Source organism: Pseudopodoces humilis, chromosome 16 (assembly GCF_049639895.1).
Source record: "Pseudopodoces humilis isolate 2021_Gansu_Grassland_sample_001 chromosome 16, ASM4963989v1, whole genome shotgun sequence".
Taxonomy (NCBI): domain Eukaryota; kingdom Metazoa; phylum Chordata; class Aves; order Passeriformes; family Paridae; genus Pseudopodoces; species Pseudopodoces humilis.
In genome coordinates this window covers 6099423-6121276 of record NC_142215.1, presented here as the reverse complement: position 1 = coordinate 6121276, position 21854 = coordinate 6099423, and the positions used below count along the sequence as shown (strand labels likewise).

At 46.2% G+C, this 21854-nt stretch overlaps 1 protein-coding gene across 1 annotated transcript in view; it reads left to right on the top strand.

Moving 5' to 3' along the window:
- The window catches only part of SLCO3A1 (solute carrier organic anion transporter family member 3A1), a 129276-nt gene that overhangs the window by 104745 nt on the left and 2677 nt on the right, over positions 1–21854 (top strand). Inside the window, exons 5-9 of the mRNA XM_005521594.3 lie at positions 8260–8424; positions 10308–10506; positions 11368–11506; positions 15808–15983; positions 18912–18976. Of these exons, the coding sequence (XP_005521651.2) occupies positions 8260–8424; positions 10308–10506; positions 11368–11506; positions 15808–15983; positions 18912–18976 (744 nt within the window). The remainder of the gene's footprint in view (positions 1–8259; positions 8425–10307; positions 10507–11367; positions 11507–15807; positions 15984–18911; positions 18977–21854) is intronic.

Here is a 21854-nt window from a genome sequence, read left to right as displayed (position 1 = left end):
GCAGTTTGTGAACTTCTCTCCAGTGTACTGTCCTCCTCCCCTCTGCTTCTCAAAACAGAGAGTGAGCCAGCAAGAGCACTTAAAAGAAATTGGGAGCTCCCAGCACCTGAGCTTCAGCTTGGTGCAATCCCAGATGCAAAGCAATGAGTGTTGGGCATCACCACAGCCCTTAAACCGAAATGGGAAGAGGGAGATACCAGCCCAGAATAGCTGCAAAATGGCAGGGCAGAGCATGATTTGTTGCCAATTAGAGAGAAAGCCTCATATCATGTCCTGCAGTGATGGAAATGGAGGAGGCTCTAATTAAAGTCAGCTGAGGATCCAACATTTTGTGGGAAAATGTGAGTAGATATCCTTTCTCTGGGCTGTACTGGAAAACCCTTCATCTGAGAGGGTGTTTCTGTAGCACTGGGGGCTGCTTCCCACACCCTGTTGCTGTGGCAGAGCGAGTTTCATTACTGCCTGATGCATTTAGATAAATGAGGACAAAATCACTTACTCCCTGTGCAGTCACCTTAATTGGGAGTTGAATGAAGTGCGGGTGGGAAGGGAAAAGAGACTTTGGGGAAAAAAGTGTTGTCTAAATATATAAAAATGCCTTGAATAGTAGATGTGGTTGTTCATTAAGGGAAGGTCAAAGATGTGAAATTTTGACTTGATGAGGAAATTCAGAAGAAAGGTAAAGGGATAAGTTGTTTGAAACTCGGTCAGTAAAATTAATTTCTTCATCCTTTCATCCTTGTTGCAAGGATTTTTTCTCTTGAATTGACTTTTCCCATTATATGTCCATTTGGATAGTGCTGTGGCTTTTGTTGTGTACACATCAGAGTGTCTGCTTCTGGCCACTGAGCTTTTGGAGTGGGCACTGGAAACATTTGCAGATTTTCATATAGAAAAATGAAAGAAAATGACGTATCCCTGCTGCATGGAGGGGCAGCAGTTCAGCCTGAGGATGGTGCTGAGCATCTTGCACACAGGGAGGCCATGGGGGGTTCACTGAGCATCTGTTGCTCATTGAAGTAAAGAAATTAAACTGCCACATCCATATGCTTCAAGTATTGATTACATCAGGAGGCACCACAGGCCTCCACGTTAGGCCCCCACTGCAGGTAACCCCATTTCTGAGCAGTCAGTATTCCAGGAGCCTCTTTGTAGATGGACTTTGAAATAAAATTTATGTCACATCAAATAAGGCAAGGAACGACCTTTTTAGTTATTCCTTTGAGGCTGTCACAGACGACATGGTGTTGGTAGCTGACATCTCCTTTCAAGTCCCTTGCCACTGTTGTCACAGTCAGAATGTGGTCAAGAGTCGTGCTGCTGAAGTCAGGCAAGCACACCTCATCATTCCTGATGAGCAGGGTTTCAAGGTGATGGTTTAATCTTTCTTTGGGTATACATTACTTTGGTAGCAGCTGAAATATCTGTATGCATTCCTGTGTGGCAGGTCTTAGTCTCCTTAATATATTTGTTGGTTCTCCTTTGGAGAACGTTAAGACTGTTTGGGCTTTTCCCTAGAATAAAAAAAAAGGCTCTTAGTTATATACAGAGGTTCAAAATATGTATGTGCATGCATAGTCATGTTCTTCTGTCCTAATGTGACCTTGGATTTTGCATGAATTTGTGACACTGAACAGAATCCATGGGATCATAAAGTGGCATGAGTTGGAAGGGACCTTAAAGACCATCCAGTTCCAACCCCTTTGCCATGGGCAGGAACACCTTCACTAGACCATCTTGTTCAGAGCTCCATCCATTCTGGCCCTGAACACTTCCAGGGATGGGACAACCACAGCTGTTCTGGGCAACAGCAGAGAATTTGCCTGTACAGGGGGCTGGGACCAGAGATGCTCCCTGGGACTATGGCTGTGACTGACTCATTTTTAGCAAACATTGTCTCTGCAGCTTATCCTGGGCAGGGCTGTTCCTGCTGTAAATGCATGTCTGCATGGAGGTGAGGATTGTCCATCTCTTGTGCAAGTGTGGGGAGCAAGAGCTGTTTCTCTGGATTGATTATGCAAACACCCTCTGTATCAATAACACATCCTTAAAGGATGAACTGCATCTCCTTTTTGGCTACTGAAGGAGCTTTATTATTTTTTACATTTTTTCCCAAGCCTTGCAGTGACTGCCACAAGAGAAGGGACATGGTAGGAGAGGGAGCAGGGCAGTGTCAGCTGGGGACATGCTCTGAGCTGCTGGGTCATGGCTGTCACCTAGAGATACAGCACGGCTGGCACGTGGGAAGATGCTCCAGACACCACAGGATCTGCTGAAAGTCATTGAGATGGAGGGCTGGCTGAGATTCCTTGGCTTTCTGTAGCCTTAGCACACAAAAAAACCCGGGACTAATATAAAAGAAACATGCTCAAAGTATCAATCTTTTACATTTCTGTAAAATTCTAAGCAGGAGGGAGGGCCCAGCTTTTGAGAAACCCTGGCAATCTCTTCCTGTGGGGTATTTTCATGCCAGGAAAGAAGCAGTCTTAAGAGCAGCTCTAAACTTGAAATGAAGGTGGTGCCTTTGAACAGCACGAGGTGAAGAGGCAATCAAAGGCAGTGGAGGCAGCGGGGGGCTCTGCACAGGGGCAAAGCAGCTCAGGCAGGAAAGCCTTGGGACGGTCCTGGGAGCTGCTTCCCACAGCTAAACTGGCACGTGAATGCTGCACCGCTTTGCCTGATTAGTATTTCAGTTCAGCAAAGCAAATCCATTTGGGAGCACAGAGAAGTGAAGGATTAACAGCAGTGGAAGTCTGAATAAATGCTGGCATTGCTCTTTGCTCCTGCCTGGCAGGGTTGAGCCAGCGCTGTGCTCTCCGTGTGGTCTGTGGGAGCACTTCAGGCATGGGCTGGGCAGTTCCTGCTCTTGTGGGGAGCACAGCTTTGCTTTCCCACCTCTGCTCTGTCTTGAAGACCTCTGTGCTCCTTGGGGCCAGAGAAGATGCTCGGCTGTGTCAGGGCACCTGTGCCCTCTGCTCCAGTCTGTCCAGCATCCGCCCCCTAACTCTCTGCCTCTGACACACCACCTGCTCTGGGACGTGCTTGAAAATAGTTCATTAAAACCCTTCTCTTTTTTTTCACACAGAAATGTCACGTCTATTGAATTCAGCAGCCAGTTCTGATGAAATCTGATTTCAGAATGCTTCCTCAGCATGATCTTTAACACCTCTGAAACATTCTGCCCTAAATGCATTCTGTTTTGCAATGATTTAAACCAGAAATTCGTTACGTTCTGCCGCTCTGTCTAGCAAGAGAGATTAAAACCCTAAAAGGATTGAAATTGATATGGAATCCTCCAGGTTTGGAAGGAGAAGCTCATTCACAATGAATTAAACGAAAACTCACTGTGGAATTAAATGAATTTCAGAACTGCAAATTCCCTAGATTTGGAAACATTTTGGTTTCTTTCCAGCTTCATTTTCAAGAGTGTAGGAGAGCTGGGATGTACAGCTGACAGCTGCCTTGTCTTCTGTTCAGTTCCGTCCTGCTCCGTGTACCAATCTGCTGAGTACCTAGGGAGGGAGCCACTCTGAATCCAGGATTGATCTCCCAAAAAGTGCTCTCTGGGAGCAGACATACAGTGCTAGGGCAGAAGCTCCCAGCTGTGCAGGGAGGGCCTGGACCATGGGGAGCCTGTAATCCTCAGTGGGAGTTCATAGGATTGGGCAGGATTAAAGACTAACAAAAGTAGTTTTTAACTCCTGACTCCTCATGACTGATAGTGACAACCTTTTGGAGGGGGCTCCATCTATAGCTTCATTCACAGCCACAGTGGTGAGGCTTCAGCCCAGGTTTAGGTTTCAAAGTCTTCTTGGACTCGGGTCTTGTCCCCCTGCAAACACCTTAAAGGCTTGCTGGGAAACCCAAGTCTTAGGTGAGAAAGTGGTGATCACAAAAGGCATCAGGTCCTGTCTTTGAGTTTCCTTTGGCTTGTGTTTCATGAGGATGCAGATACTGTTGTCAGGTTTTTCTTGGCTATTTCCAAGTCAGCATCTTCTTCTCAGCAGCATGAAAAAATTCAGAAAGGTCTTCAGCCTGCACACCTCAGGGCCAAAGCTGAGCAGCAGCTGAAGGCAGGGAGAGCCTGTCTCCAAAAAATGCTTTTTCATTACTTCAGTGTCACAGGTGAGGGAGGTTTATGTCCTCCTCTCAAGTCAAGTAAAGGTGGTTCCTGCAGGGAAGATGATGTACTAGAAGGACCTGCTTTCCATGCTTGAGTATGCTACTTCTGCTTCAAGCTTGAATCTTGTCAGGAAGGCTTTTTTGATTTATGTGTCATCCTTTTCCCTCATATCCTTTATGATAATTTTGCCAAGGCCACATGGAACTTCAGCATACTAAACTCACCTGAGATATCTTCAGCACCTCTTGCCTTACTCCATATTCTCTTTTACAGGAGCTGCCTCTTTCCAGACCGTGTTTTATTCTTGCTGCCTGTGCTGTTTTCCTCATCCCTTTTTTCTCAATCCAGGTGGTGATTTTGCCTTTTTTTTTCTCTTCAGAGAGAGAGGCTTGCTGCTGACATGAGTAGTAGAAAGTCATATTTTGGCTCTATACTACATTTTGCCTTTTCCTTACCACACTGTCCTAGGTGGACTGGGCTGTAAAACTCCCTCTAATTTATTACTTTGCTTTCTGTGTTCTTCATCTTTACTGCAAATTGAAAACATGTCTCTGTAGGGTGCTCCAACCAGAAACAGGGGCCTTGGTGATTGTAATGTTCCAAACAATTCATTTCAAGCACCAACGTGATGATTATAGTTTGTCGTTTCTGGAGAGTAGTTAAACCTCGTGTAATGAGGTTGCCAATTATCCCCGGTACTCCCCGATGTGCAGTGACAAATCAAAGCTACTTGGTGGTACATAAGTGTGTGCATTTGTCAAGCCCCTGGCCTGTCATCCACAGAGGCCCCACAGAGGGAGACAGGGGGTGTGTTTTGATGCCTTGGCACGGGTGTTGCTTGAGTGTGAAAAGGTGGGAAGTCACGGGGTTGGTGGGGGGTATTGGAGAGCTTTGGGACACCCACCCAGGTCCCTCCCAGCCTGTGGATGATCCTGTGACCAAGGCTGTACACGGGTGGTCTGAAGAGTTGGAATTAAAGTATTTCAGCAGTGAAAAGAGGTGCTGTGTTCTCCTCAGTGCATCTTGAGAGGGCAGTGGGAATCGCTTTTCTGCTGCCGTTTCTGGAGCATATCGGGTGCAGCAGGACGAGGACGGTAAATGAGCTCCTCCTTCTGGGATTGGGAGGCTGAGTCTGTCTATGCCGTGTCTGCTTCAGCTTGTGGGTTCTCCAAGTAGATTTTTGAGACTCTTTGGACTCCAAAAGGCTTTTCCCACTTTGCAAATGGACTTCAGTTGAGCTCTATAGCTGCAAAGGGCTGCTCCAAAGTGTAAGGTGCAGGGTAACATTTACCACGACTCCTGCTGAGTTGGCTCCAGTGGAGAAGCACCATCTGTAGCTGTTGTGTTCCCCAGGGCTTCACTGTCCCCCATCAGGCATTTCTATTCCCATACCCAGCACCATATGCCAGGCAGCTGAAAGCATGTCACTCCAGTGCATTGAGAGATTTTTAAACTTCACTGCTGACTTTTTACCTTTTCCCAGAGGTATTTCACCTCAAGAACTGAGACAGATAAGGCAGTAGCCAGTGTCAAATGATTGATCTTAACAAATGGCAGTAGCAAGATGAAAGGATATTCAATTCTATTGGGAACCTCCTGTCATTTCCTTTAGAAGATGAAAGAGAACAAGCTGACCCTGGCTGAGGGGATGGTGGAGGCTGCCAGACACTGCTTGGGCTGTTGGTGCGCTCTTTGCACTGGGTTTTGTGTCACACCTGCCTGATGGTGCAGAGTCCTGTTGCAGTAGACAGTGGTCAGACATTCAGCAGAGGACAGGATCTGTCCCAGAAAACTCACAGGAAGGAGAGAAGCATTGAGCGTGGAATCACAGAAAGATTTGGGTCAGAAGAGACCTTAAAGATCATCTTGTTCCAGACACTCACAATGGACAGAGACACCTTCCACTAGAACAGGTTGCTCAAAGCCCTGCCCAGCCTGGCCTTGAACAGTTTCAGGGGCATCCACAGCTTCTCTGGGCAACCTGTTCCAGTGTCTCACATCCTCACATTAAAGAATTTCTTCCTTATATTGAATGTAATCCCTCCCTCTTTCAGTTTAAAGCCATTACTTGTCCTGTCACTACACACCTTTGTCAAAAGGTCCTCTCCAACTCTCCTGTAGCCCCTTTAGGTGATGAAGTGCTGTGACTTGGAGCCCTGCACTGCCAGATGAGGCACTTAGGAGTGGTTCCTCTTCTGTGTGAGATGCTGCAATAAATCTGCAAATTTTTGTTGTCCACCCCAAGCACAGAAGATGGATTTTGACCTTGGTAGTGCATGATGGTTGGGTGCCAGCTTCAGAAATAAATGTCCGTGATCTTTATCTCCGTCCTGCAAAAAGCAGGCTGTCACCACTACTGTTTGGTGGATAAAGTTAGAGCCAAACCTCAGTGTCTTTGGATTTAAATTGGCACAAAGCTGCATCTCAAGGAATCAATTAATCTTGAGCAAACTGAACTCCTGAGGCACAACAGTCATTAATACCTTAAATACATCTTTTCAAGCTCAGTACTGCCAAGTCCATCTTTGCCTTTTCTATATTTTTCCTGGCAAGAAGGGGAAATTCTGTAGGTGGCCACCAAAGAACTGAAGGGTGCAGCAGGTGGCTTCTGAAATTTATCCATGTCTGAATTCCCCCATCCCCATTCCTCCCACACAGTATTTTTTCCTCTTTTTTCTTTTCTTTTTTCCTCTGTTCTGCTAAAAATTGCTATGCCTCTTGCACCTTAATTATGTTCAGTAAATCTTCAAGAAGCAGGAATTTTATATAGCTTGGAAAAACATTTCTGATATAAAGAGACCAGAAACTGTGGAGTGACCTCTTCCAAAAAAGGTAGATCAAACCCAATTATAACCATTTTTTCCACTGTCCCCAAGAAAGAACCACGGGCACCCAAGCAGAGCCTTGACAAAGAGCTCTGCATTCTCTGCTGAGGCCAGTGCAAAAAAATTCCTGAGGGAAAACATAAACCAGCACCAGAGAAACATCATCTGCCAGCCCCTGGTACACCGCAGGGAATGTGGGGGATGGATTTTCAAAATGCAAATAGGGGTCCATTGAGGCTTCACTACACTACATCAAGGTAATTTTCAAACTTAATGATTTTCACATTTAATTCAGGGAGAAATTAGTCATCAGGTACTGAGACAAAGCAAGGCTCTCTTCTGTACTGGGATGCTCTCTTCTTCAAGCTGTGTTATCTCGACAATAATTAAAATGTTCGCTGGAGTAGAAAACGTGCGATCTGATTCATTAGCCAGATTTCCCTTTGTAGGGTAACTCTTGTTTGCTTATGGGAAATTGAGATGGGATTGGAGAAGAGAGGACTCTGGACAATGATGATTTGGAAGGGGAGAGCCAAGGGGTCTCCTTGAAAGCAGAGCCACATGTGTGTCCTACACAGTGAACAGCTCAGCATGTCCTCTTCCACCCTCTTAAGGATGGGAGAGTCTACGTGGAGGATGTTGGTTGGCTGGAGGAGCTTTAGGCTGTGGGAACACACTGACAAGCCTGTCCCAGGCAGGAGGACCCTTGTGCCATGGGTATCCACGGGCCAGGCTAAGCCAGAGAGTTTCAGCTTGCTGAAAACACCCACATGTGCTGCAGAAAGGTGACCGTCAGTGAGTGTGCCAGTTTGGAACAGGAAAATGAAGCAAATCTGGGTTGCAGGAGTAGGAAAAAACAGATGTGAGCTGTGTTGGTTTGTGTCTGAAAGCTTGCAGGAATTTATGCTGAATACAGCACTGATGGCACCTGTTGGCTGGCTCAGCTTTATTCACAGGGAGCAGGTACGGAAAGGAGAAGGGGAAGAAAGAACACACCAGGTTTTGATTGACTTCCCTATGGGGGAAACAAAAAGCAATATTGGAAATTTTCCTCATTCAAAATCATCTGTAAGAGTAAATAATCACAGATGATTTCTTTTTGCACCCTCTTGGTCCTTGAATCTTTAGCTGGCACTTTTTGGGTGTTTCACTTCATTCTGGTGTTCCCACATTTGAAGCAGCTTGTCTGTGAGAACAGGAAATTACTCCTGATGTGAAGTGGGTTTTCCCTTCAGAAGAGGAGACAGGCACCTCCAGCACCTCAAGTAAAGTCTACACAAAAACACCTCTCCCTTTTTGTCTCTCTTCTAGTGATCCCCAAAGTGACTAAGCACCTGCTCTCCAACCCTGTGTTCACCTGCATCATCCTGGCAGCCTGCATGGAGATTGCGGTGGTGGCTGGCTTTGCTGCCTTCCTGGGGAAGTACCTGGAGCAGCAGTTCAACCTCACCACCTCATCTGCCAACCAGCTCCTGGGTGAGTACCCACGGGGACACCAAACCTCCACAGCATCACAAGCATCCACAGGTGTTGAAACGTGTTCAGCATGGCTGGGAACTGCTGCCAGGCTGCCCAAAAAGTCTGACTTGTGGAAATGTGTCTGTGAGTGAGAGGGCTGGGCTTCAGCTGTGCCATGGCTGCAGGGTTCAGAGCAGACCCCCAGCATCCTTTTTCCTCAACTGCGCTCTCCACTGCATCCTGCTGCCATCACTTCCCCCGTGGCCAAGCCTGTTGTGTGGGAAGCAGCCTGGGACAGCCAGGATAGGAGAGGCTGTGAGGTGCAGCAGGAATGGGCTGTCAGATTGCCCAGACTGCAGCTGCTCTCCAAGTGATAGTGTGGCCCATTGAACTGCTTGTCTCATGGTTCTGGTGCCCCACAGTTGTGCAGCCCATCTCTGTCTGGGTTAGGAGGCCCTGTTTCCTGTCACTGCTTTCCCCTTGGCCTGGAAAGGACAGGATTGCAATGAACAGTTCAAATACCTGAGTTAGTGCAGCTTGGTCGTCTTTCAAATGTCCCTTCTCTCTGACCATTCCATGCTGCTGTGATTTCACGTTCTGATTTCTCAGTGTTCATTTGTTCCCTGTCAGGACACCGATGGCAGAATATTCATTTATTTTCTGCTGCTGCTCATCCCAGGCAGGCCCAGCCATTTGTTTATGACAGCCCTTCTCTCAGCAGCACCCAATTAAGATATCTGCAAGTTGATCTTGGATGATCTGCGACCACAGCTCGCCAGATGGGCAGCTGGCAGTGATCTGTCAAAAACTGGGACATCAGGACATGGGTGGATCTTCATATCATAACAAGGAGTTTGCAAGCTGCTCTCCTGACAGTTATTTCCCTATTAAACTCATTGATATCTTCTGGTTTTGGCACGGTTTTCCAAAAGAAACAATCCCCTTCAGTCAGCCTTGCCTCCCCAAGCGACTCGGGAATTTGCTAGTGAATTTTAATACGATTTGACAGAAGGCCAGAGGTCTCAAAGTTCTTAGGCTATTCCATCTTTCCTAAAAATTAAAGGCTTGGCAAAGAAAAAGTAGCTTCACTGTTGGCCCAGTGGGAGAAGGGAAAAAGCTGTTTGGTGGGAGCTGGCTGGGCAGTCAGCATGTGAGTTCAGCTGGGTGGCCAGCAAAGAGGGGATCACCCATGAGCCAGAGCACATCCTGCTTCTGACCTGAGAGTGGGAAAGGAGACTTGGGTATCTCTGTGTTTCTCACAGCAACTTGTTTAAACAAAGTTATAATCATATTTCTCACATGGCTTTTAAGGGAGTCTAGAAATGCCAGGACTGGGATTCTTTTCTAAGCACAGTTCAGGTGAGCAAGATCTGAGTTATAGCTGGCAGCAAAGGGATAAAAGTGACCCCAAACAAGCATAGTGTGGTAATTTCTCCCTGTGCTGGAAAGGGAATCACTTCTGGCTGTTATTTTGCATTTAACAGTTAATGAAAATTCTTCTAGGGAGATTTCATATTTTCAAATGCTGGTCCTGCCTAGTCTCTAAGACCAGACTACTATGAGTTGCACCAGCAAGGCTCATCCAGCGCCTCCAGACACCTTAGAAAATTCTTGACTTTATTTGCTGCTGCTGAGGTCAGGCTGGGCCAAGCTCAGCAAGTCTGGCATTCTCTCCAGCATGGATGAGAACTGGCAGAAGGGTTCTGCAAACAGGCAGCGTGCCTGTTTGCATCTGTTCCTTTTTTTGGGCAGCCCCAGCTTGGTGCTGCTCCAGCAGTTGTTCACTGCAAGGTTTCCTCATGCCAGAGCACAGATCTGGCTGCTGGAGAGTTCACCCCTGTCACAGTGTAGTTCACTGGGCCTTGCTCGTGCCTCTTGCTAACTGGTTTTTCCTCTTGCAGGGATGACAGCAATCCCGTGTGCGTGTCTGGGCATATTCCTGGGTGGCCTCTTGGTGAAGAAGCTCAGCCTGTCTGCTCTGGGAGCCATCAGGATGGCCATGCTGGTGAACCTGGTGTCCACAGCTTGCTACGTGTCCTTCCTGTTCCTGGGGTGTGACACAGGACCTGTGGCAGGGGTTACTGTTCCCTATGGAAACAAGTGAGTCCACAGAGGGTTCAGGGGAGCTTTACCAGCATAAATCCATGTCCTTGACAGGCAGGGCTGGCCTTCAGACAGCATTAGAGCAAGCATAGAGAAGGCAGTGTTGTATGGGCTCTTGGTCTGGGATGTTCCATGCCACTCACCACTGGGAGAGCTGAGTACCTGCAGATGACATTTCACTAAAATCCGAAATTCAGTCAAATTGAATCAAAAGGTGCCAGAGCCGAGTCTGTACTCACAGGAATCTCTGTAGCATTTGGTCTGGTTTGTCCTGGCAGTAAGGGACATGCACTGCTTTGTACATTGATTTAAGTGCCTGAGGGGAATTTGTAGAACTAGGTTTTAGATACCTGGAAATACAGATATGGTGAAGAGAGAGTGTTTGTGGTTGCAGGCCCATTTTAATGTGAGAAATGAGGCCCACATAACCCTCTAACATCCTGCACTCACAGGACTTGGAGAGAGACTTATTTGGTATTTTCTTCCTGAGTGCTCCTGTATGCAGTGGCAGCTCTTTAGATGACAACTTCAGCCTGTCAGCTCCTGACAGTGTTGCAGAAAAACACAGAGCAGTCTCCACAGCATCTCTTTGCGTTTCCATGAGGCTTCTTGTTGAGGTAACAGGGCAGCCCAAGCCTTGCATTAGATTCTCTTTTGCAAGGAGATAGTGGCCATGGCATTTCAGTCTCCAAGGAGAGGCTGTAGCCTTGATTTCTTAGACCTGGAACCCAGCTAGCTTGCCCACTGCTTTTTTGTAATGTGTTTGCCTTAACTATCCCCCTCCAAGGCATCTTTGTAAGGCAGCAGTTGGCTGATAATCACACTGTCCATTAATTTCTTTCTCTCTTTGTCTTGCAGCTCAACTCCAACCTCATCTCTGGACCCATATTCCCCCTGCAATAACAACTGTGAATGCCAAACTGATTCCTTCACTCCAGTGTGTGGGGCAGACGGGGTCACATACTTATCTGCCTGCTTTGCTGGCTGCAGCAGCACGGTGAGTGGGCTCTCCTGGGGACCTCGTGCCTGTAGGAACGGTTCTGGGAGCTCAAGTGAGGTTCCTGCATGTCTGGTAGAGTAGCTCACCCACAGCCAGCGGTGGCTGCACCCCCAAAAGCTGACCCCACACCTCTGGTGGGCCTGAGCCCCTGTTTTTCACTCTGTTCCAAAAATGCCCACTCACTGCCAGGGTCACCCATGGAGCAGGACAGGATCTCACAGCCTCCTGCCCTGGTCTTCCTCCTCAGCATGGAACGTGATAGGAGATCTGCACAGGTGTCCAGTGGCAGAACACATCCTCTGCAAAAGATTCCCAGCCCAGAAGGGACCAGCTGAGGAACCAGCTGAGGAACCAGCTTCTCTTTTATCCTACTGCTCCTCATGTCCTCTCTTCTCCACCTGCCCATGTTTGCCCTGCCCAACCCTTTTAGTCTTTTTCCTCTTGCTCTTTCCCTGAATCTGGTTCCTAGACAGTTGTGAGCAGATCCTGGTTTTATTCACCCTTGTTTAAGCTCTCCTTTAACTCCTCTTGGTTCTCTCTTTCCTTGCTTTGCTCTGAGGCAGGCACAAGAGCAGTTGTCAGGGGAGCAGAGATTCCATCCAAAGACATTCTGAATTTTTCAGTTCTCTCTAAGAGTTTATTTCCCTTAGAAAACTCTTAAAGACCAAACTATCTCTGTATAAAGAAGATGTGGGGAATTTTTAACAACGTCTTAAAAGCCAGCTTTTTCATTTTTTGCTGCTGAAATGTTAATGTCTTCTGGGTTACACTGAAAATGATTGCCTGCTGCTCCTGTGGTGGGGACTGGTGGGATTCCTGCATCCTTGCTCGCTGCCTGGGGCTGTGGCAGGCATGGTGATCACTGCTGTGTGGAATCTGTGGGAGGTCAGCCTGGGACTGTTCGTGCCTACAGGGACATCAGTGCTCACCACATGCAATTATCCCTCCATGGCTTCATCCTCCCTCCTGGAGGAGATATCAAACCTCCCTGCCCTGGAGACAAAGCACATGTGAGTGCTGCTGAGCAGACACTTGCTGCTGGCAGTGCAGCCTCCCTGCCCAGATCACCTGTGAGCTTATTCTGCTCAAACTTCTTGTCTCCTCCATTCCCTCTCCAGCCTCAGAGATGCAGGCATCCCTTTGAAACACCACAGATTTGAGCTTTCAGCTGCCCTACAAGGATCTACATCAATATGTGACATGTGGAGGTGTTACCTCCTGCCCTCTTCTTCCTCCTCCTCCCAGTAAGTCAACACCTGAGATGGCAGCAGGATGGTTTTAAATGAAACCATCAAATTGTGTCTCACCAGTTCACCAAGCCTTCAGCAAGTGTACAGCTGGTGTTGGTCTGTGGCTGGAGCATGGGAGCGATCTCCTCACTGTGCAGTGCAAGGCAGAGCTCTGGCTCCTCTGGAAGGAGCATGGTAATGAAAATTCAGCTCTGCCCCTTCAGTCTGCAGCTGCCTGACCTTGTGCTCTGCAAGAGAAAACCTCTTGGCAAAAAACTCACTCTCCCTCATGCTCTCTCTTACTCATTCCTTCTTATTTTGCCTTTTCGTTGTCATCCTTGGGGTTCTTCTCATCTCTTTGTTTTGTGGGGGTTTTTTGCAGTAACATTTTGAACACAAAGTGGTGAAGCAATAGCATCTGCTGGAAAGGGCATTATCAAGAATTATGGACCAGTTTGGCCATGCAATGGCCTTGAGGCAAAACCAGATTGCCAAACCAAGTTTTAAACCTATAATCCAGGTAATGACCTGTCTGGAGGGTCTTGTGAATGTTATGTGCTTGTGATGAGCCAAGGGTTGCTTTTTACTGGGACATAAAATTCTCTGAATGCTTTATTTAACTTTACTACATTTTACATTTCTGACTGCTTCTCTTCACTTTTCCTCTGTGAACAATTTCTAAAAGCAATGTGTAGCTCAGTTTTTTTTCATTCCTTCTCTCTTACTGAGCTGATTCCAGAGGTGCACTTGTCCAAAAAGCCATAGGAATATCAGTGCATGTAGGCAGAGCTCTGGCATCCCCAAGAACTTTTCTTTCAAGCCATTCCTGGGAGTGACCCTTGCATACCACGTGGTTTTTTTTGTTTGATGCCATTGACTCTCAGCATTTTGGCTGGAGACACATGAATTCCAGCCTGGAGTTGCTGAGCTGGCACCTCACAGCTTTGCATTGAAGTACCAGCCTGTCCATTCCCTGTCAGAGCCAGGGCTTAAAAAATAAGTAATTAAAAACATGCATAATTTGCGTGGATAACCACACCAAAGTCAGGATGCTGGTAAAGGTGTAAACTCTGCATCTGTGTAGCCTCACAGGCACACTTAAATCTGGGTGTGCAGGTTGCTGGGCAGCAGAAGATTTTGATAACAAGTGGGTGAATGCAGTGGGGTTGCAGACAAGGGGATCTATGGAAGTTTGGCACAGGTAGCAAAAAACTGCCTCTCCACAGGTCAAAGTTAGAACTCTGTCTTTGATGTTTCCTTGTTTGATGTCTGTGAGTTACATACTGTGTCAGTAATAAAAGATCAAAGATCTCCCAGGTAAGGATGAGGTGCAGTGCTAAGCAAGCTGATGTAGTTGGTACAAACCACTCACTCTGCTTCGGGCCAGCACCTTGAAGCAAAGTGGTTGAAAAAGCAGATTGAGGGACAAATTTTCAGGCAGTGAAGGTAGGATCTGCCTTGTGCTTTATAAGAATTCACACCAGTGGGAGGACAGTCTTTCCCACCACTGCCCAAAACAGGTACCTTCTGTCCCTTGGTAAGAGCCCTTGGGAAATAAACACCAAATTCTGTGTGTTTGCTGTGATGGGAATTTTGTCCAAGGGTTATTCAGTTTCAGGTATATACTTTTCTAGACTTACATAGGTTTTGATCCACAGGGCCTTGTCCAGGCTGGTGGCTGGCAGTGCAGTAAGAGCCAGGAACTACAAATTCCTGTTGTCTGTACAAATACCACCTCAGTGGTGCTAATCATCACCATTCTGGAGCCTTCAGGTGTCAACTTCTAACTCACAGCACAGGAATTTGTTATGTTAATTACTGCTTGCCAGCAGAAAGGCACCTGCATGTCTGCTCCCACTCTCCTGGAGTCCTGCACCACAGTCTCTCTTACCTTCTGTGCACTTAGTTGGAAAAAAATGATTTGACTCTTATGCAGAAGAAAGAGATTGGTGTCAGAAAGGCTGGAGTAGTATCCCTGCTGATCCTTATCTTTGGAGGCTGTGAACCAGCAAGTGTGCTTTTGTATGGTCCTAAGGGGACTCCTTTTGCAGAAATGCACAGGAATTTCTGCTTGCACATGGTATAGGGCAAAGGGAGGAGGCTCAGCTGCTTTTCAATATGTTGTATTTTATGACGTTACTCCTCATACAAACATGTGACCTGCAAACCCAGCGGGCTTGTGAAGACAAGACATGAATCATTAATGACTGTTTCTTTCTGTATTGGTCAAGGATTTTCTTGGTAGTATGGAGTGCCTTAATTGCACTGACATCCCTCACTCAGAAATTCAGGAGGGCGAGTTGGAAAATAGGGGGGAAAAAAATCCTTAAATCTGTGACTGGCAAACAAAGCTTCTTTTCACATCCTCCTGGATGCTGGAGAGATCAAAGCAAAATGCAGTCATTCCACCCTCCTCCTGATTACATATTGATAAAGTTTATCTCGCTTGACTTGAGCTTTTAGCTCAACACAGATCCCTCTGAACCAGATGTCGTTTATTAGCCCTGGAGTGGAGTCCAGCAGCATCCGTGCTGCCAGGCTGTGGTAGCTCAGCTCTGGGTGAGCTGCAGCACCCACCGTGGGTGGCTCCTTCCCAGGGTTTGAGGTGCTGGAAGCAGGCCCTGAACCTGCAGCCAAGAACAGGGCTGCAGATTTACCTGCATTTAATGTACTTCAGTTTAATTGCAACAGCCAAGAGGACGGAGGTAAATAAGAAAGTAATTAGAACCATAATGGGGGGATCTTTTTTGTCACAGAGACACAGATTGTTTCTTTATTCTCCTCCAAAGAGGTAGAACTCGGTAATAATTTTGTTGCGGTGACATTTATGGGAGAGGCTTGAAAGGAGCAGAAGAAAAGAAACAAGCCAAGGGACAGCTTTCCCTTGCTGGCAACATGCGTCAGCTCTGACACTCCTGAAATTCTTTCCAAACCCCCCACAACGAGCACTTAGGAGTTATTTAATTGACCATTAGAGGATTAGGCGTTGCTGCTGACAAGCCCTGTTACAGAGGGCAGCGGTGGGGATTGCAGCTCTCCCTTCTCCTGACTCCTTGTGCTCCTCTGCAGAACCTCAGTGGCTGTTCGTGCCTCACCTCGGTCCCTGCCGAAAACGCCACCGTCGTTCCTGGCAAATGCCCCAGCCCTGGGTGCGAAGAGGCCTTCCTGACATTCCTGTGCGTGATGTGTGTCTGCAGCATGATCGGGGCCATGGCACAGACACCCTCAGTCATCATCCTCATCAGGTAGGGCTTCAGTCACATCCTCATCACTGGGGCTTCAGTCACATCCTCATCACTGGGGCTTCAGTCACATCCTCATCACTGGGGCTTGTCATATCCTCGTCACTGGGGCTTCAGTCATCACTCTCACCAAGTAGGGCCATCAGTCACATCCTCATCAGGATGGAACAAGGTGGAGGCAGCTGAGTACAGGGGCTGCTCCTCCACAAACACCCTCCCTCTAACAGTCTTCCTCCTCACCATCACTTTTTCCTTACACTCACCAAAGTGATGGTAGGTACTGCAAAGGATCAGAGTAGGAGATGCATTAGTGCATCAAGGGGACAAAGGACAAAAGATTGGCGATCATCAGGTGGGGCCACTCTTGGCATGGGATCAGGGCAGGAGGGACCCTGGGGCACAGTGGGGAGCTGGGGGTCCCACACAGCTCCTGGCCTCTGCCTTTTACACTGAACTCACTGTCCCCAGACCCATGACTTCAAACTGAACCTCCATTCAAGCCATTTCCTCCCTAAGCCACTTTTTTTTCACTTGGTAGTGCCTGGTTTAGCCATGGCATGGCCCCAGTTGAGGGCCTGCAGTGTGGAGCTGCTGGAGAGAAAATGAACTGCTCGAGCTCTCCTTTGGTAGAGGGAGTGAGGTGGAACTGGGCCCCCAAACAGACATGATTCCTGCAGGGATGTTGCAGAGAATGGTGGCAGGGGTTGTTTTCCTGGGATTAACATGGAAATAGAGATGTGAAGTTTCCAGCCCAGGTAGTAAGGAAGTTACAGCTGCATCAGGAGAGGGGCAGAATTGCCACCCCATGTAATGGCTTAGAGAGAGAGGCTTAGGCTCACCTTTAGAGATAGTCTGGAGACCATAGAAACCACAGAAGATTGAAAAGCTGTGGCAAAGACTAACTTTGGTGAATACCTCCCTGACTGGAGTTTAACTTCTCTCACCCTGGACCAAGTCCAAGAACATAAGGAACCTGGAAGTCTGAAGGATACATCTGAGTTAAACCAATGTGAATAGGTGGGCAAAAGCAGCTTATTCAAATAACTGACCTTGTGTTATTTCCAGACATATGGAATACTTCATGATATACATATATATCTAAGCCCACATTTATCCAGAATTACTTAGCTGTCCAAGCTGTCACTTACTGAGAATAATAACCAGAGGCATAAATAGCAGATCCATTCTGCTGCCTGGAAAATTCCAATAAAATTCAATCAATAAGGTCTGTATTAGAAACACACTCTTGAGTGGATTTTGGACAGAACAGCTCTGTGAGGGCATGTCTCCCTGCAGGATACAAAATGAGATATTCCACCTACTAGTTAATTTCTCTCTTTGCATCTCCCGTAGCTAAAGGGAAATCAAATTCCTCATGATAAATATTGTGACAAAAGCAATTTGAAGTTTGAAGAGTTCTTTGTTCAAGGAAGCTGCCAGCACCTTTAGGATCCTGCATGGAGATATCTTAGTGTTGCCTTCAAATGAGATAATCCCAGCCAGGAAGAAGAATACCAAGGAATAAGAAAAGCAAAGGGAAGATTAAACATAGTCAATTCAGAGCTGTAGGAAATAAACAATTCACACATCCAGATTTATAATTTCACTCAGAATCACTGATAGCTACCAAATGTACAGGGGAGAGCTCTGAGCCAGATACCACCTCGTGCTCCCTTGCAACTGCCATCTTCCATGGCTGTAAGAAAGTTGTGGCATATGAATGTGTCCTTGGTGTCCAGAGCAGTGACAAGTAACACTGGCAGCTCCCATGATTATTTAAAAGTGGACTCAGTGTCTACAAATTAAATGTCTTGTCTGAGTCATTTGGTCACTGCTGTAGTCAGTGAGGAAAGGAGATGTCTCCAAATGGCAATTTTCACTCCAGCCTAAGGTGTGGGGATTGACTTTGGTCTTAAATATAGAAAAGTGGATGGAAGGACACCTCTACCAATTAAAAGCCACCTGTGAATATCCCATGTGATAATCTATTTTTTCATTAAAATAAACTTTTAATTCTGTTTCCTTCATTTACCACCCAACTGTAGAATCCTATTTGATCCAAGCCATTAACTATTGGGCCATTTTTCCAAGGTCATATAATTCCTGGCATAAAGGCTTTTTATAAAGAGTGTGGGTCCGCCTGAAAACTGCTGAAAATCATCCCGAAGTCACAGGCTTTGTGCAGAAGTCATGGTGTGGTATTACATGGCCCATGAATGTCTGAGAGCAGGGCAGGTGATCAGAAGGGTCTTCTCTTAACTTAAAAGCTCTTACTGGTTTTGTTTTACCAGTTTTGGCTGATGCCCCTCCAGTGCATTTATACAGAGAACCACCCCTGCCATGAATGTTTTTTTAAGGTGCCTTCGAAGGGTAACTCTTAATGCAGTAGTGGTTGTGTTCATAGCAGAAGACGCTGCAAACACTGTCTTCCCAAGATAAACAAAGTGGCATGCTGAAGTCACGTGCATGAAAATTACTGCTGAACACTTCCTCACTGAATCAACAGGCTGACTGAACCTTTTGGTCCACCATCCTCCCTCCCTCTCTTGTTCCTAGTAGTCTGGGGAGTTTCAGAACCAAAAGTTTTCTCTCCCTTCAGCTGTCAACATCTGGAGCCTTGAAAACATGATAGGGAGCTTGTAAACAATGATTTAATGAGATGGGAATTCCATTTTTCCCCATCCAATGACAACATTAGCCGTTGTTATTAATGACTTGGATAATTCCTGAACCTATCACCAATGCAATTACTTTTGGGGCTGTAGGCAGTTCAGGAGAAGGCAGAAGAAAAGCCCCATTAATGACTTTTTGAAGAGGTGCTGGTGGCATCCTGTCTGACAGCACAGAATGGCCACGGGGTGTGTTAATCACAGCAGAACAACAGAAATCGATTTCTCTCTCTCTCTCTCCCTCCCTCCTTCCTCCCTGCAGAACCGTGAGCCCCGAACTCAAGTCTTACGCTCTGGGGGTGCTTTTCCTGCTGCTCCGGTTGCTAGGTAGGTACAAAAGTTGTATGTCCTTCCCTCCCAACCTTTGTTGCTTCATGGAACACTCCATTTTTAACATGAAGAAAGTTGATTTCTACTCCCTGTAGTTGTCACGAGTGGGGTCCCACTCACTGGGGTCCAAGCCCTCTCCTTGAGGGATGTCACAGCAAGGCTCCTGAAGGCACTTTTCCTGCTATTTGTGTTGTGCTAATGGAAGAAAATGCAGTGTTGCATGAGAAATGACTGTTTCTCCCATGGTCCCACACAAGCAGTTTCTCTTCTGTAGCTGTTATTAACGTGTCATCAGCTTGCAGAATTACTGCTGTATTCCGTATCGCTGAGGTAGAAGGATGTGGATTTTCACCCTCCTTTGAGGGACAGGACCTGTGTTACAGCGTGGGTTTGCCCCTTCATTTGGGTGTCTCTGAAAGGAAACCTGGAAAATGAGACAAGCTGAGTCCCTGTTTCCTCCTGTGGGTTATCCCATTAAATTGCATATGGCTCCTCCTCTGGACCGGTATGTTCTCCTCATGTATGAATTAAAGGGAGCATACCAGGCTGCTGCTTGTTTCTGGGTGTTTTTTTTCCCTTCTGGCAGAGGTGGCTCCTATTTTAAAGCTCTTCTGTTTCAGCTCATTAGTCTCAGTGATTCAGGGCAGAATCCTCTGATCCATCATTGTGTGGGACCATCTCATGCCCAGGGTTTCTGCATGTTGTGGGAGTGGAATCTATGTTTTTTAGCAGGGCACAGGGAGCACCTTCCCTGCATGGCTCCCTTGGTCCCAGAGGAAGGAACTGTAAAGTGCCATCTCTTAGGCTACAGCAAGACACTGGGAGTACAGGACGGAAAATCCAGCAGTATCAGACATTGCTTTGAATAAGTGACCTCACTTTTTTACTTATTAACACCTTATTCCCCTTAAGCTGAACAGGAAATGGTGCTGCCAGACCAGTTTACAATAAAGCCAATTAGATGTCCATTGATTTTGGTGAAGTTACTGCATTCATACAAAGAGCTCCATCAAGTTAACTTACTTCACAGGGAAGTTTCTGGGGTGACCTGGGTCAGCTCTGGTTCAAGCCTTGCAAACACAGCATTTTCTTTAGCTGCTGGTGCTGCTCCTGGGTTTTGGCCTGACTTCAGCTGTGACTGGCTGAATGTGGAGTGTCAGCAGGCAAGTGTGCAAGGAGGATGGCTATGGGGTGTTGTTTCCAAAGGAAAAATGCTTAAGGGGAGGGATTTTTAGCTTTTCTTTTTTTCCTTTCATAAGAGAGAAACCTCCTGAGGTAGCAGCATCCTGAATTCCTCTAAAACCAGGCTCAGACATGTATGCTTAAGTTGAACAGATTTATTTTTTTTCATTCCAATAAAGAAGCCATGGTGAGAATTTAAAGTCAAATCTTTATATGTTGCTCTGTCACTAAGGGATTCCCATGAAATAAGACAATACATCCTGAAGCATATCAGCAATGTAGCTGGAACACACAGAAAATGAAGAGAAAGATACTTTCCCATATGAGGAAGGGTATCCAAATTCTGCCTCTATCGGCCTGAGGTTTGAGAATAGCTTTACTGATTTATTTTAAAAGCTTTTTCAGTTCACCTTTAAGCTTTGACTTAAGAAGACAGTGATAATAGCTGCTTCTTGAACCAAAAGAGAGAATTAAATGCAAGAGGTATGAGACCCGAAGGTGCAATCGTAGCTAATAGATTTCAGTAAGAGAGAAGCACCCTTTTTTATGCAGCCCTACAGTTTCTGCTATGAAATATATATATATATCAGAAATTTTTGCAACACTTTGCAGTAAGAGATAGAACATGATTGACTCTCTTTAATATTCGCTGTAATAACATGAAACATGGCTGAATTCTCCCGGTATCCTCCTGCATATATTATCTCATTTCATAGGAATTCTGCTGTGAGAGGGCAGCCTAACAATATCTTCATATAAAAGCATTACTGCAGTTTCCCAGAGAAGAGAGTAAAGCAGTGCCATTGGAGCCACAGGTTCAGAATGGAATTGTCTGGAATGGCGAAGAATTTCAGACCTTTAATATCCTGAATACATCCTTTCTCAAGTCTTACAAGGAGCACTTTCCAGGCCAAATTATCATGGACACCAGCACATCTCTAAAGCTTTGTATCAACATCTGTCAGCATGTTGACAAGCAGGGACTGACACCTCCAAATTGTGATCCAAATGTGGTTTTCTGTTACTCCAGAAAGAATGTGGCTCCTCAGTCACTGGCACATCTGGATGTTACCCCTGAGGTGCCATCCAGCAGCACTGGGCACACTGCTGCAGTCTGCAGCACAGCCTCTTGCTTGTTTGTGGCAGGAGCCCAGCTGAATTTTTAAAATCCAGGTTGCTCACAAGTTTCAACTAAAAAGTCGTCTTTTAATTTAGAAGCAGAACCAGCCCAGCGTGGATTTTCCAGTCATTGAAATGATGAACAAAGAGCTGGTGCTGATATTTTTTTCCAGAACACAGACAGGGTTTTAGATATGATGACTGGAACTAGTATTTCTAACAAACAGATTGTCTTGCTTTTTTATCATCTGGTTTTATTTACTACATTTGTGCTATTAATGACTGGTTAAAATGAGTACCAAAAGCCCATATAGCCTTTCTTAATTCCTGCATTTATCAACATATAAGGAAGATCAAACAAAATCTGTAGAGTTCCAGTCATCAACAAAATAAGATAAAGAGATCTCAGTTACCACAGGGAACAGTGAAGACAACCAATTTATTTGTAGTCTTAGGATACATGTCATGAATGTCACTACTTTGCTCGTGACAAGCTGAAGGAAAGTATCTTTTTTAAGCCCGGAAATCCAGGTTAATGATGAAACTGGATCCAAGATTAAACACTTTCCTGTCT